Source organism: Scyliorhinus torazame, chromosome 19 (assembly GCF_047496885.1).
Source record: "Scyliorhinus torazame isolate Kashiwa2021f chromosome 19, sScyTor2.1, whole genome shotgun sequence".
Lineage (NCBI taxonomy): Eukaryota > Metazoa > Chordata > Chondrichthyes > Carcharhiniformes > Scyliorhinidae > Scyliorhinus > Scyliorhinus torazame.
The window spans coordinates 51,850,133-51,864,256 of record NC_092725.1 but is presented as its reverse complement, the minus strand read 5'-3'; the positions used below and the strand labels follow the sequence as shown (position 1 = coordinate 51,864,256).

The following is a 14,124-nucleotide window of genomic DNA, read 5'->3' as shown; positions in this document are numbered from 1 at the left end:
AAAATTACAAATGCTTCAATAAAATAATTTCTATATAAAAAAAGTTTGTTTTACACTTCAATTTGTGATATTTTGCACAACTGAAGGGGTTTATTAAACTACTGCAGAAATCATTGGGAGTTTGCCAGCGGTTCAGAGTGGAATTGCATTTGGGTTTCTTTCCTGATCATTGTAATACTAGTCGCAGTCTTCAAAGAACCAAATTTATTGAATTCAGTTTCACAATTTTTCCAAGTGGGATTTGAACCCTCAAATGTCAGGTCACTCTTTTATTATTAGCTACTATTCAAATACTGGAAAAGATATGTCTCTAGGAAAGCCAGATTCAGAATAAATCAAGAGAATTGGAATCCTCGTTTACAGATTCTTTTATCACAGCAGAGGGCACTCCACTTCCAAAATATCAGTGCGGCTGCATTGCTTCTGTGTCTGGAGGTTGCAGGTTCAAACACTGCTCTAGTCTAACGTTGCGGGGCAGCACTAAGGGATTGTTGTCGGAGATGATGTTTTTCCAATGAGAGGTTAAGTCTGCCAATGCTGGTGAATGTTACAGATTCCATTGCAGTACTCAAAAGAAAACCAGTAAGTTCATGGGCAACATTCCTCTCTCAGTCACTGTGCTGGGACATTGCTGGCACAGTATTGCTACTGCATTCAGCTACGTAGCAACCATAGCATTTCAAAAGTAGTTCATTGTGCATTGAGCTCTTAGATAATTCAACTGATCCAGTGCCAGGTTTCTGAAACTACATTATTTATTATAAATAACAGCGTCCATGGAGCCCATGAGACCGTGCTGTAGCTGTGACGTGAAGAACATGGTCATATCTGAACTAGCTCAGTGAAAACTATATAACTTCCAAATAAAACTGTGTTCAATGTGTATTTCGTTACAATAAGAGAAAAGTGATCCATCAGACAAGATTGTTAATTCCCCATTGGCTAATTGTCTTTTTTATCTTGTTTACCATTGGATCTATCCACGTGGAATAGAAAAAAATCAATTGTTGCTTTTCATTTCCTCTTTAACCCTCTTCCCCTCCCATTCTTGTGGATTCTACTGCAAGTGAAGTTCCACAAGTAGCATCTGTCTTTTGACACCATCCTCAAATGGTCATTGTTAACTTGTGGGTCCTGACAGTGATTGTTGACCGATTATTTGACTATAGATGGCCTCACAACCCAATTCCCAACCCTGTTCCTCAACTGACACCTACTCCAAGAGGTCACTGGGTGGAGGCCGGTTGATTTTTCTTTGCTTAGCCCAGGGCATAGAGGCTTGTGTTGTACTATTCCTGACGATTGTATCTTAGAATCCAACACCGATCTTCTGATTTAAAAAGAACTGAAAATAGGGATGGTACTGGGAATCTGGGAAAACATCACCAAATCAGGCAGCATGTGTAAAGAAAGGAATAAATCATGACCAAAACTCCCACTTCTACATGCTTCACTAGTATCTCAAGATACTACATGTGAACATCTTAAAAGAAGGAACAGAGCAAGGGGAAGGGAACAGAAAGAAATTCTATGATGTTGGTGGTGATATATTAGCATGGTTAGAGAACTGGCTAACTAACAGGAAATAAAGAGTCGGGATAAATGGGTCATTTACAGGATGGTAAACTGAGGAGTGCCACAGGGATCGGAGTTGGAGCTTCAAGTATTTAAGATCTATAGTACATAGAACATAGAAAATACAGCACAGAACAGGCCCTTCGGCCCACGATGTTGTGCCGAACCTTTGTCCTAGATTAATCATAGATTATCATTGAATTTATAGTGCAGAAGGAGGCCATTCGGCCCTTTGAGTCTGCACCGGCTCTTGGAAAGAGCACCCTCCCCAAACTCAACACCTTCACCCAACACCAAGGGCAATTTGGACATTAAGGGCAATTTATCATTGGCCAATTCACCTAACCTGCACATCTTTGGATTGTGGGAGGAAACCGGAGCACCCGGAGGAAACCCACGCAGACACGGGGAGGACGTGCAGACTCCGCACAGTCAGTGACCCAAGCCGGAATCGAACCTGGGACCCTGGAGCTGTGAAGCAATTGTGCTATCCACAATGCTACCGTGCTGCCCTTGAGAACAAATAAATCTACACTATATCATTTAACCGTAATCCATGTACCTATCCAATAGCTGCTTGAAGGTCCCTAATGTTTCCGACTCAACTACTTCCACAGGCAGTGCATTCCATGCCCCCACTACTCTCTGGGTAAAGAACCTACCTCTGATATCCCTCCTATATCTTCCACCTTTCACCTTAAATTTATGTCCCCTTGTAATGGTTTGTTCCACCCGGGGAAAAAGTCTCTGACTGTCTACTCTATCTATTCCCCTGATCATCTTATAAACCTCTATCAAGTCGCCCCTCATCCTTCTCCGTTCTAATGAGAAAAGGCCTAGCACCCTCAACCTTTCCTCGTAAGACCTACTCTCCATTCCAGGCAACATCCTGGTAAATCTTCTTTGCACCTTTTCCAAAGCTTCCACATCCTTCCTAAAATGAGGCGACCAGAACTGTACACAGTACTCCAAATGTGGCCTTACCAAAGTTTTGTACAGCTGCATCATCACCTCACGGCTCTTAAATTCAATCCCTCTGTTAATGAACGCGAGCACACCATAGGCCTTCTTCACAGCTCTATCCACTTGAGTGGCAACTTTCAAAGATGTATGAACATAGACCCCAAGATCTCTCTGCTCCTCCACATTGCCAAGAACTCTACCGTTAACCCTGTATTCCGCATTCATATTTGTCCTTCCAAAATGGACAACCTCACACTTTTCAGGGTTAAACTCCATCTGCCACTTCTCAGCCCAGCTCTGCATCCTATCTATGTCTCTTTGCAGCCGACAACAGCCCTCCTTACTATCCACAACTCCACCAATCTTCGTATCATCTGCAAATTTACTGACCCACCCTTCAACTCCCTCATCCAAGTCATTAATGAAAATCACAAACAGCAGAGGACCCAGAACTGATCCCTGCGGTACGCCACTGGTAACTGGGATCCAGGCTGAATATTTGCCACCCACCACCACTCTCTGACTTCTATCGGTTAGCCAGTTTGTTATCCAACTGGCCAAATTTCCCACTATCCCATGCCTCCTTACTTTCTGCATAAGCCTACCATGGGGAACTTTATCAAATGCCTTACTAAAATCCATGTACACTACATCCACTGCTTTACCTTCATCCACATGCTTGGTCACCTCCTCAAAGAATTCAATAAGATTTGTAAGGCAAGACCTACCCCTCACAAATCCGTGCTGACTATCCCTAATCAAGCAGTGTCTTTCCAGTAATAGTAATGACTTGGATGAAGAGACTGACTGTATTGTAGCGAAATGTGCTGATGCGATAGTAGCTCAGGAAGTAAGTTGTTGGGAGAATACAAAGAGTCTGCTAAGGGATTCTGCTAGGTTAATTGATTGGGCAGATGGAGTATAATGTAGGAAAATGTGAGGTTACCCACTCTGGCAGAAAAACATGTCATGGGAGTGTCCCTTGAAGAAAGGTTTTTGTTCTATCACATGGCTTCATGGATGTCATTTTGTGGGTGGAGCTGAGCTGTGGCTGTGAGGTTTGGTCAGTTTCATTTTCAGTTTGACTGCTGTGGACTCAGAGGGAGAAAGAAGTATATTTTTCCTGTCTTTCTATGGTTTCATTTTGAAGTGTTGTTCCAGTAAAAAGAAATCATTGATTATAGCTACCTGCTTTGGGAACTTAAAAGATATAGCTTGCTTTCCAGGAGGAGTTAAATCTGCTGCTGAGATGGGATCAGAACCTTGGGGAAATCCAGTCTCATTCAGATGAGAATGCAGAGTTCTGAGTCATGCCCTTGAAAAGGGGTTTTTGGTTTATGGGATTTTCTGTTTGAATTGGAACAGTTAAGGGGGAATTCATTAAGTGTTATACATAGATTACTGTAGCTGTGTGGTGTCTTTATGTTTGTTATTGAATATATATATTAACTTTTAGAATAAAGCTAATAGTAATAATAATAGCTTATTGTCGCAAGCAGGCTTCAATGAAGTTACTGTGAAAAGCCCCTAGTCGCCACATTCCGGCGCCTGTTCAGGGAGGCCAGTACGGGAATTGAACCCGCGCTGCTGGCATGGTTCTGCATTGCAAGCCAGCTGTTTAGCCCACTGTGCTAAACCAGCCCCATAAACCAGCTTGTTTGGATTAAAGTGTCTAGCAATTTAGCCCTGTTCCTAAAAATGAATTGGGTACTCTAAAATTCTTTTAAAAATGTGTCTAGCAAGACTGATGAATCACACCTCAAGGAAAGGCTCTTGTGCTCATCCTAGCCAAATTCAACATAAAGGTCAGGTGGACTTCATAATATACTTTGGAGTTTCTAAGCCCTGGCCCAGAACAAACAATATTATTGTAAACAAAGAGGGACTGCAGAATGCTGCAATATAGAGGGATCTGGGTGTCCTTGCACATGAATCACAAAACGTCAGTATGTAGATACAGCAAGTAATCGAGTCTCCCCACCCAATCCAAAGACATGTAATCTTCTGAGAGAGGTGAAGGAACACCGAAACCCAGGTCAATTTGGGCAGTGGGAGAGTGATGAACAGACTGGAAAATTCTGCCTGACTGGTTGAGTGTTTCCAGTATTTTCTGTGTGTTTTAGCTTTTCAAATCACCAAGAAATCCTCTCCAATCCCCTTGGATGGTCAAATATAGTCCAAGAAACTATGCTGACCCGATTAACATTATCAGGAACTTCTCTTTTGTACAATATCTCCATCGCAGCTAGCAACAGGTCTGGCTTTCAGTTGAGGAATCCAGAGAATCTGTTGAATAAGGCTTTGTGCTTCATGTTTTTTTAATGTGATAGTAAGGCACTGCAGAATGACTGTGTGAAGCTATGGAGTTATGTCATCTATTTTATGCCAGCTAGCCACGAGGTGAATGACCAGTCAGTTTGTTTATAAGTTGAGGTAAAGATGCCAGAAGAACTCTTCTATATATTGTTATGGGATCATTAACATCCATCTGCACAGACGGACTGTTTTAATATCTGGCCCAAGCAAAATAAACTTTGCAAGTTACTTTTTCAGGCTGCCTTTAAGCACTGCGGTCAAAAGTCCAAAGGTTACGGATTCCTCTGTGCGTTTTACGTAGCTTGGTAAATGTACCCAGTCACTCTGTTCCAGCTGTAATTGATTAATGACAGAGTTGGATTTGGAGTAGAGTTCAGGAAAATATCATCGGGCGGAAGAATTAGATGTCGAGGTTTATTTTGAATTTGGCCTCTGCTGGTAATAGCTAAAGGTGTGGATGCTGATGATGCATGACAGCATTAAAAGAGGAAAATTAATATTACCACAATTGGTAGTTTTTTCTTTTGCTCTTCTGAAGACTGGATTTCCATGGAGTCTCCAGGAATTAAAAACTAATCCGTGGCAGCCATGTGTACCATCTACAAGATGCACTGCAGGAACTCGCCAAAGCTCCTTAGAGAGCACTTTCCAAACCCACTACCACCTAGGTTCCCCTCCAAGTCTCTCACCACCCTGACTTGGAAATGTATTGTCGCTCCTTCACTGTCGCTGGGGCAACATCCTGGAACTCCCTCCCTAACAGCACTGTGGGTGTTCTGACATCTCGAGGACTGCAGCGGTGCAAGAAGGCAACTCCCCTCCATCTTCTGAAGGGCAACTAGGGATCGGCAATAAAATGACGGCTTAACCAACATTGGAAGAAAAAAAATCACCAGGACCATGTTGTGTGAAAACATTGCGAAAGCTTTAAAATATCTGTGAACATGTTATGTTGGACATTGGAGATAAAGCAGTTTGACGAGCAGTCAAGAATCACCGAATTATTTTATGGAGATCTGTTAGCTTTACAGTTGGCACAGGAAGGCACGACACCATAATATTGGATGACCCGAGGTGTGAGGCTTCTCGATGGATCGCCACCTCGATGTGCAGCAATGATTTGCGGTTGCCAAGATCCCATGAGTGATGCCGTCAGGAGTTTCTTGCGCCTTGCAAGGCCACTCGTGGCAGCAAGGGGCAGCGAGATGTCAGACAAAGTGAAGTCCGAAAAGTTCTCAAAGGCAGAACAGGCCAAGGAGAACTGTGCTTCTCAATGGTTGCAACGGTTAAAGAAGGTTGCAGCGGCAAGGTGTTCCCGGTCATTATGGTTTGATCTGTCGCTGAAATTGGATCACTAACCTGTCAAGATCATGTGGACAATGTTGCCGCCCCAAGGTCCCCACATTAAATGAAGTCAATCACAGGCTTTTACCAGGGTCCGACTGCCAAATCCTGTGGCGATTGATAATTTGTGACAGGGACAGCTCTTTGAACCTGGGAGTCCCAAGACTTAAATGTGGGAGGCATGATTGGGAAATTGCAGACAACGCAAAACTTGGCCTTGTATTGACAGTGAAGAGGATAGCTATCAACTCCAGAATGATATCAGTGGTTTGGTAGAGTTGGCAGAAAAGTGGCAAATGGAATTCAATCCGGAAAAGTGTGAAGTAATGCATTTGGGGAGGGCAAACAAAGCAACGGAATACTCAATAAACGGGAAAATATTGGGAAGGGTTGAGGAAGTGAGAGATCTTGGGGATCATGTACAAAGGTCCTTGAAGGTGGCAGAACAGCTGAACAAGGTGGTTAAGAAAGCAAATTGAATGCTTTCCTTTATTGGGCAAGGTACTGAATGCAAAAGCAGGGATGTAATGATGGATCTGTATAAAACACTGGTTAGGCCACAGCTAGAGTTTTGTATACCACATTACAGGAAGGGCATCATTGCTCTGGAGAGAGTGCCGAGGCGATTTACATCTCTGAGGAGAGGTTAGATAGGCGAGGGTTGTTTCCCTGAGAATGGAGGAGGCTCTTTTATTTTAAATTTAGAATACCTAATTTTTTTTTTTTACAATTCGGGGGCAATTTAGCGTGGCCAATCCACCTAACCTGCACATCTTTAGGTTGTGGAGGTGAAACCCACGCAGACATGGGGAAAATGTGCAAACTCCACACGGACAGTGACCCAGGGCCGGGATTCGAACCCGCATCCTCAGCGCCGCAGTCCCAGTGCTATCCACTGAACGGAGGAGGCTAAGCGGTGACCTAATTGCGGTGTACAAAATTATGAGGGGCCTAAACAGGGTAGACAGGAAAGACCTGTTTTCCTTCGTTGAGGGGGTCAATTAGCAGGAGGCACAGATTTAAGATGATTGGTAGAAGGATGTGAGGGGACATGAGGAAAAATGTCTTCATCTAGAGGGTGGTGGGTGCCTGGAATTCACTGCCTCTGTTGGTGACTGAGGCTGAAAATGGTCAGCTCATTTAAAAGGTACCTGGATTTGTATTTGAAGTACCTGAAAGGCTATGCACTAAGTGCTGGAAAGCGAGATTAAAATGAGAAGCTGTTTTTGGGCCGGTGCAGACACGATGGGCTGAATGGCCTTTTTCTGCACTGTAACCTTTCTATGGTTCTGCCCATAGGTAATAGATGCATGAAGATCACTGGAGACTTGTGTTCCGATAAAGGTGTCCTTGGGCAGCAACACCTGTGCTTTAGTAGTTCTCTTCAGGATACTCTTTGTTCATTCCAAATTGTAGAATCCCTACAGTAGAGAAGGAGGCCATTTGGCCCATTGAATCTGCACCGACCCTTCAAAAAAGCACTCTACCTACATCCACTCTCCCATATCCCTGTAACCTAACCTGCACATCCCTGGACACTAAGGAGCAATTTATCATGGCCAATCCACCGAACCTGTACATCTTTGAACTGTAGGAGGAAACAGGAGCACCCAGAGGAAACACACACAGACACAGGGAGAACGTACAAACTCCACACAGACAGTGACCCAAGGCTGGAATTGAACCCCGGGTCCCTGGTGCTGTGAGGCAGCAGTGCTAACTGCTGTGCCGCACAAATGGAGAATGGTCTAGAAACGGTGCCCTAAAGTTAGGCAATCCGACTTTCTCCTGGCTAGAGATTACCACCTTTGCGGGAAAGAAACAAGAGAACATTCATGGATTAATCTCAATTCATAGAATTTCTACAGTGCACTGTAGGGAGTCTACGATTTGGAATGAACAAAGGGTATCCTGAAGAGAACTATAAAATCACAGGTGGTCCTGCCCAAGGACACCTCTATCTGAACACAAGTCTCCAACGACCTTATGCAACTATATTACCTGTGGGCGGAACCATATAAAGGTTAGAGTGCAGAAGCCATATGGTCCATTGAATCTGCACCGACCCTCCAAAAGAGCACTCTACCTCGGACAACTCCCCCACCCTATCCCCATAACTCTGTGCAGGGTTGACTGTGAAAAGGGCAGCACAGTGGTTAGCATTGCTGCTTCACAACGTCGAGGTCCCAGGTTCGATCCCGGCTCTGGGTCACTGTCTGTGGGGTTTGCACATTCTCCCCGTGTTTGTGTGGGTTTCGCCCCCACAACCCAACAATGTGCAGGTTAGGTAAATTGGCCACTCTAAATTGCCCTTTAATTGGAAAAAATTAATTGTATACTCTAAATTTATTTAAAAAAAAGAGTGGCTGTGAAAAGAAGAGCTGCTGTTGAGCTATCAAGACTCCAAATTAACATTGCTGCGCTCCAGGATGTCATGATATGCAGATAATATACAAACAGGCACAGACAGGCAGCTAATGAACACAGAGAACAGGACATGACCAATGAGCAGGCAGGACACTCAGGGGTGGTATCTCACTATAAAAGGCACAAGGCGCTCACACTCCGCCTCTTTCTACTGATGAACATCTACAGAGTGAGTCAGGGTGTATGTACGGTATCACACCTCCAGCACGTAGCTAAGAGCTAGTCTGGTTCAGTCAGACAGAGTAACCACACTTAGGTTAGCAGAGAGTCGAACTTGTAGAGAACTGTGCTAACTGCTACTGGTTCAATAAATCAGATTGAACTAACTTCAAGGTCTGGAGTATTTTTTGGTTAAAGCTGCATCCAGTTGCAGCCTGTGTTATCCCAGAGTACATAACACATCACAGGAGACCCATCTTCCTGATACCTGAAAGAATAAGTGGGGAGATACACCTACTGGGAGGGAAAGGTGGCAGCAACTCTCACATCTATGGAGTCTGTTTTGCTGTTCAGAATATGGCTTTGGATGCTCTGCCAGAATTCCCCAATCAAAGACGCCTAACATTTCACTTGCAGTGCAGCCATTATCAAATGCCGCCATCATCCGTGCTTACACCCTGATCATTGACTCTGATAAAGATGTTTAGGGGGAACAAGGTTATGAGGGGCATTTGGCCCATTGAGCATTGAGTCTGCATTCCAGAACAATGCGATCAAATAAAGTCAGCTGCACTAGACATTTGTGCGAGGCCCATTGACAAAGCAGGAAGATAAAGGATACCTGGGAAGAGAAAGCCTACGGGATTCGACAGTATGCTGATCATCATGACAGGGGAAGCTTCTTTGAAGGGCCATCATTTGGCTGAGAAAAAATGGATAAAATCCTTTCGTCCATAGGATGGTGTTTCTCCTCTGAAAGATGACACTGCCATCTGGAAAGAACATTTTGAACAACTCCTGAACCGTGAATCTTCAGTGGCAGCTAATACTCTCCAGGCCATCCCCCAGTACCTGTGGTAGAATCTACGGACAGCAAGCAAACAAACAAAAAGCCGATGGCCCGAATGGCATTCCAGCTGAGGTTTTCAAAGCTGGCTGTCTTCTCACATCAAACCTCCATGCACTCATCCTACAGTTTTGAGAAGAAAAAGAACTTGCACCTTCTCTCGCCCATTCCCTTCCCTCAGGAATACAACAATTGTACCTTCAAAAGTCTTCAAGAAGTTAGATAAATCATACAGTGAAAGCTGTCAAAGTACTTCCCTCTTGTTTGTTGCAGGGAAAATTGTGCATGCATTCTCCTGAATCACCAACTTCCAGTGGCCGAGGCAATCTTCCCAGAGACGGTGACTTTAGACGTTCCAGAGGACCCTCTGATATGGTCTTTATTGTTCGACAAATCTTATTTAAAAATGTGAAGAACAACATCAGGAGCTCTTCCTTGCATTCACCGATCAGATCAAAGCAATTGACTTAGTAAATTACAAGGCTTTGTGGAACAATTTGGTTTTCCAATCCTGCAATTGTTCCATGATGGACGCGAATGCCACTGCCTTGAGTGGGAGATCTGAAACCTGACACCTTTCCAATCCAGACTTGGGTCAAGCAAGGCTGGGTGATAGCTCCCATGCTATTTACAATCTAAAATAAGCAAAATATTGCGGATGCTGCAATCTGAAGTAAGAGCAGAGGATTCTGGAAAACTCAGCAGGTCTGGCAGCATCTATTAGGACAGAAAGCAGAGTTAACGTTTCAAGTCCTTTGACTCTTTATCAAAACTGAAGGGAGGAAGAATGTGTTCGAGCTTTAAGATACTGCAATGTGGGCGGCATGGTGTCAGTGGGTAGCACAGTGGTTAGCACTATTGTTTCATAGCTCCAGGGTCCCAGTTCGATTCCTGGCTTGGGTCACTGTCTGTGCGGAGTCTGCACGTTCTCCCTGTGTCTGTGTGCGTTTCCTCTCGATGTTCCGGTTTCCTCCCCCAAGTCCCGAAAGACGTGCTGTTAGGTGAATTGGATACTCTGAATCCTTCCTCTGTGTACCCGAACAGGTGCCGAAATGTGGTGACTCGGGCTTTTCACAGTAATTTTATTGCAGTGTTCATGTAAGCCTACTTGTGACAATAAAAATTATTTTTTTTAAAATTAACCAACTTTTAAGAACAAAAGACAGACGGTAGTATGTGTGTGTCCTCCATGTGCGTGTGTCCTCCGTGTGTGTCCTCCATCTGCGTGTGGGTCCTCCGTCTGCGTGTGGGTCCTCTGTTGGCAGTGCATTCCATGCACCCACCACTCTCTGTGTAAAGAACCTACCTCTGACAACTCCCCTATACCTTCCTCCAATCACCTTATAATTATGTCCCCTCGTGACAGCCATTTCCGCCCTGGGGAAAAGTCTCTGGTTATCCACTCTATCCATGCCTGTCATCACCTTGTACACCTCTATGAAGTCACCTGTCTTCCTTCTTCGCTCCAGTGAGAAAAGCCCAAGCTCCCTCAACCTTTCTTCATAAGCCCTCCAGTCCAGGCAGCATCCTGGTAAATCTCCTCTGCACCCTCTCCAAAGCATCCACATTCTTCCTATAATGAGGTGACCAGAACTGGACACCATATTCCAAGTGTGGTCGAACCAGGGTTTTATAAAGCTGCAGCAAAACCTCGTGGCTCTTAAACTCAATCCCCCTGTTAATGAAAGCCAACACACCATATGCCTTCATAACAGCCCTATCAACCTGGGTGGCAACTTTGAGGGATCTATGTACGTGGACCCCAAGATCCCTCTGTTTCTCCATACTTCCAAGAATCCTGCCTTTTTTTCCTGTATTCAGCATTCAAAATCGACCTTCCAAAATGAATCACTTCACATTTATCTAAGTTGAACTCCATCTGCCACTTTTCAGCCCAGCTCTGCAGCCTGCCAATGTCCTGTTGTAACCTGCAACAGCCCTCGACACTATCTATAACTCCACCAACCTTCGTGTCATTGACAAACTTACTAACCCACCCTTCCACTTCCTCATCCAACTCATTTATAAAAACCACAAAGAGCAGAGGTCCCAGAACAGATTCCTGCGGGACACCACTGGTCACCGACCTCCAGGCGGAATACTTTCCATCCACTACCTCTCACTCTTCTTTTGGCCAGCCAATTCAGTATCCAGACAGCCAACATTTCCTGTATCCCATGGCTCCTGAACTTTCTGAATGAAGCTACCATGGGGAACATTATCAAATGCCTTACTGAAATCCATATACACCACATCCACTGCCCGACCTTCATCAATGTGTATCGTCATATCCTCAAAGAATTCTGTGAGGCTTGTGAGGCATGATCTTTCCCCTCACAAAGCCATGCTGACTATCTTTAATCAAACTATGTTTTTCTTTTTTTTACATAAACATTTTATTGAAGGTATTTATGATTTTATAATAATAACAGAAGAAACAGTGTATATACAAATATAAATATAGTACAAAAGCCGTCTTCCTCCCTCATGGGTCCCACCTTTTCTAACACCCTACTCTAAACTAAACCAAATCCGCCCTCCTTCTGTTGACGGTTATTTTTCCTCAAAGAAGTCGACGAACGGCTGCCACCTCCGGACGAACCCTAACATTGACCCTCTCAGGGCGAACTTGATTTTCTCCAGACAGAGAAAGCTAGCCATGTCAGTTAGCCAGGCCTCCGACTTAGGGGGCTTTGAGTCCCTCCAAGCTAATAATATCCGTCTCCCGGCTACCAGAGAGGCAAAGGCTGGAACGTCTGCCTCTTTCTCCTCCTGGATTCCTGGGTTTTCTGACACTCCGAAAATTGCCATCTCTGGACTCAGTGCCACCCTTGTTTTCAACACCTTGGACATGACATCCGCAAACCCCTGCCAGAATCCCCTAAGCTTCGGACATGCCCAGAACATATGAACATGGTTCGCTGGTCCTCCCGCACACCTTGCACACCTATCTTCTACCCCAAAGAACCTGCTCACCTGGGCCACTGTCATGTGAGCCCACTGAACCACCTTGAACTGTATCAGGCTGAGCCTGGCACATGATGTGGAGGCGTTGACTCTGCTCAACATGTCCGCCCAGAGACCGTCCTTTATCTCTCCTCCTAACTCCTCTTCCCATTTGTGTTTCAGCTCCTCGGTCTGTGTTTCCTCTGACCCCATGAGTTCCTTATAAATGTCCGAAACCCTCCCTTCTCCCACCCGCATTCTGGAAACTACCCTATCCTGTATCCCCCTTAGTGGTAGGAGCGGGAAGGTTCTTCCGAACTTCATTAACTATTACTGGCCGGCGAATATAGCGATGGTCAGGAAGTGGGTAGTGAGGGAGGGGTCAGTGTGGGAGTGGGTGGAGTCGGCATCCTGTAACCTCATGAGTTTAAGGGCAGTGTTAACGGCACCTCTGCCGTTCTCGCCGGCTCGGTACTCCACAAGCCAGGTAGTAGTGGCAGCCATAGTGTGTGGGGACAGTGGCGGCAGCACATGGGTTCGGAAGGGGCGTTGGTGTAGGCACCGATATGCAATAACCACCAGTTCGTCCTAGGGGGGCTGGACGGGGACTTTCAGAGGTGGCAGTGGGCAGGGTTCGAGAGATTTGGGGATCTCTTTCTTGATGAGGGTTTTCCGCGTTTGGAGGAGTTGGAGGAGGAGTTTGAGTTGCCAGGTGGGAACGGGTTCCGGCACCTGCAACTGAGTGATTTTGTACGGAGGCAGGTTTCGAGCTTTCCACGCCTCACACAAAGGGGGTTACAGGATAAGGTGACGTCGAGAACAGGAGTTGGGGAGGGGAAGGTCTTGGAGATCTATAAGCAGCTGATGGAGTGGGAGGGAGCCCCGATAGGGGAGGTGATGAGAAAATGGAAAGAAGAGTTGGGGGTGGGGGGGGGAAAGAGTTGGAGTCTGGGTATGGGAGGAGGCCCTGTGGAGACTTAAGGCATCCTTGTCGTGTGCCATGCTCAGCCTGATGCAATTCCAGGTGGTCCACAGGGCTCATATGACTGTGGCCCGGATGAGCAGGTTCTTTGAGAAGGTGGAGGACAGGTGTGGACGATGTGGGGCAAGTCCTGCGAATCATGTACACATGTTCTGGGCGTGTCTGAGGCTGAGGGGCTTTTGGCATGGATTTGCAGACGTCATAGAACATAGAACGATACAGCGCAGTACAGGCCCTTCGGCCCACGATGTTGCACCAAAACAAAAGCCATCTAACCTACATTATGCCATTATCATCCATATGCTTATCCAATAAACTTTTAAATGTCCTCAATGTTGGTGAGTTCACTACTGTTGCAGGTAGGGCATTCCACGGCCTCACCACTCTTTACGTAAAGAACCTACCTCTGACCTCTGTCCTATATCTATTACCCCTCAGTTTAAAGCTATGTCCCCTCGTGCCAGCCATTTCCATCCGCGGGAGAAGGCTCTCACTGTCCACCCTATCTAACCCCCTGATCATTTTGTATGCCTCTATTAAGTCTCCTCTTAACCTTCTTCTCTCC

The 14,124-nt window shown here is 45.4% G+C and overlaps 1 protein-coding gene across 10 annotated transcripts in view; it reads left to right on the top strand.

The window, feature by feature from the left end:
- Positions 1–14,124, top strand: part of tbxas1 (thromboxane A synthase 1 (platelet)) — a 463,069-nt gene that overhangs the window by 71,580 nt on the left and 377,365 nt on the right. The window contains exon 1 of one of the 10 annotated variants that reach the window (XM_072484271.1): positions 530–582. The exons of the other annotated variants lie outside the window; for them this stretch is intronic. Within the exon in view, the coding sequence (XP_072340372.1) occupies positions 545–582 (38 nt within the window). The 5' untranslated portion in view covers positions 530–544. Of the gene's footprint in view, positions 1–529; positions 583–14,124 lie in introns of those variants that run through there. 10 annotated transcript variants of the gene reach the window in all.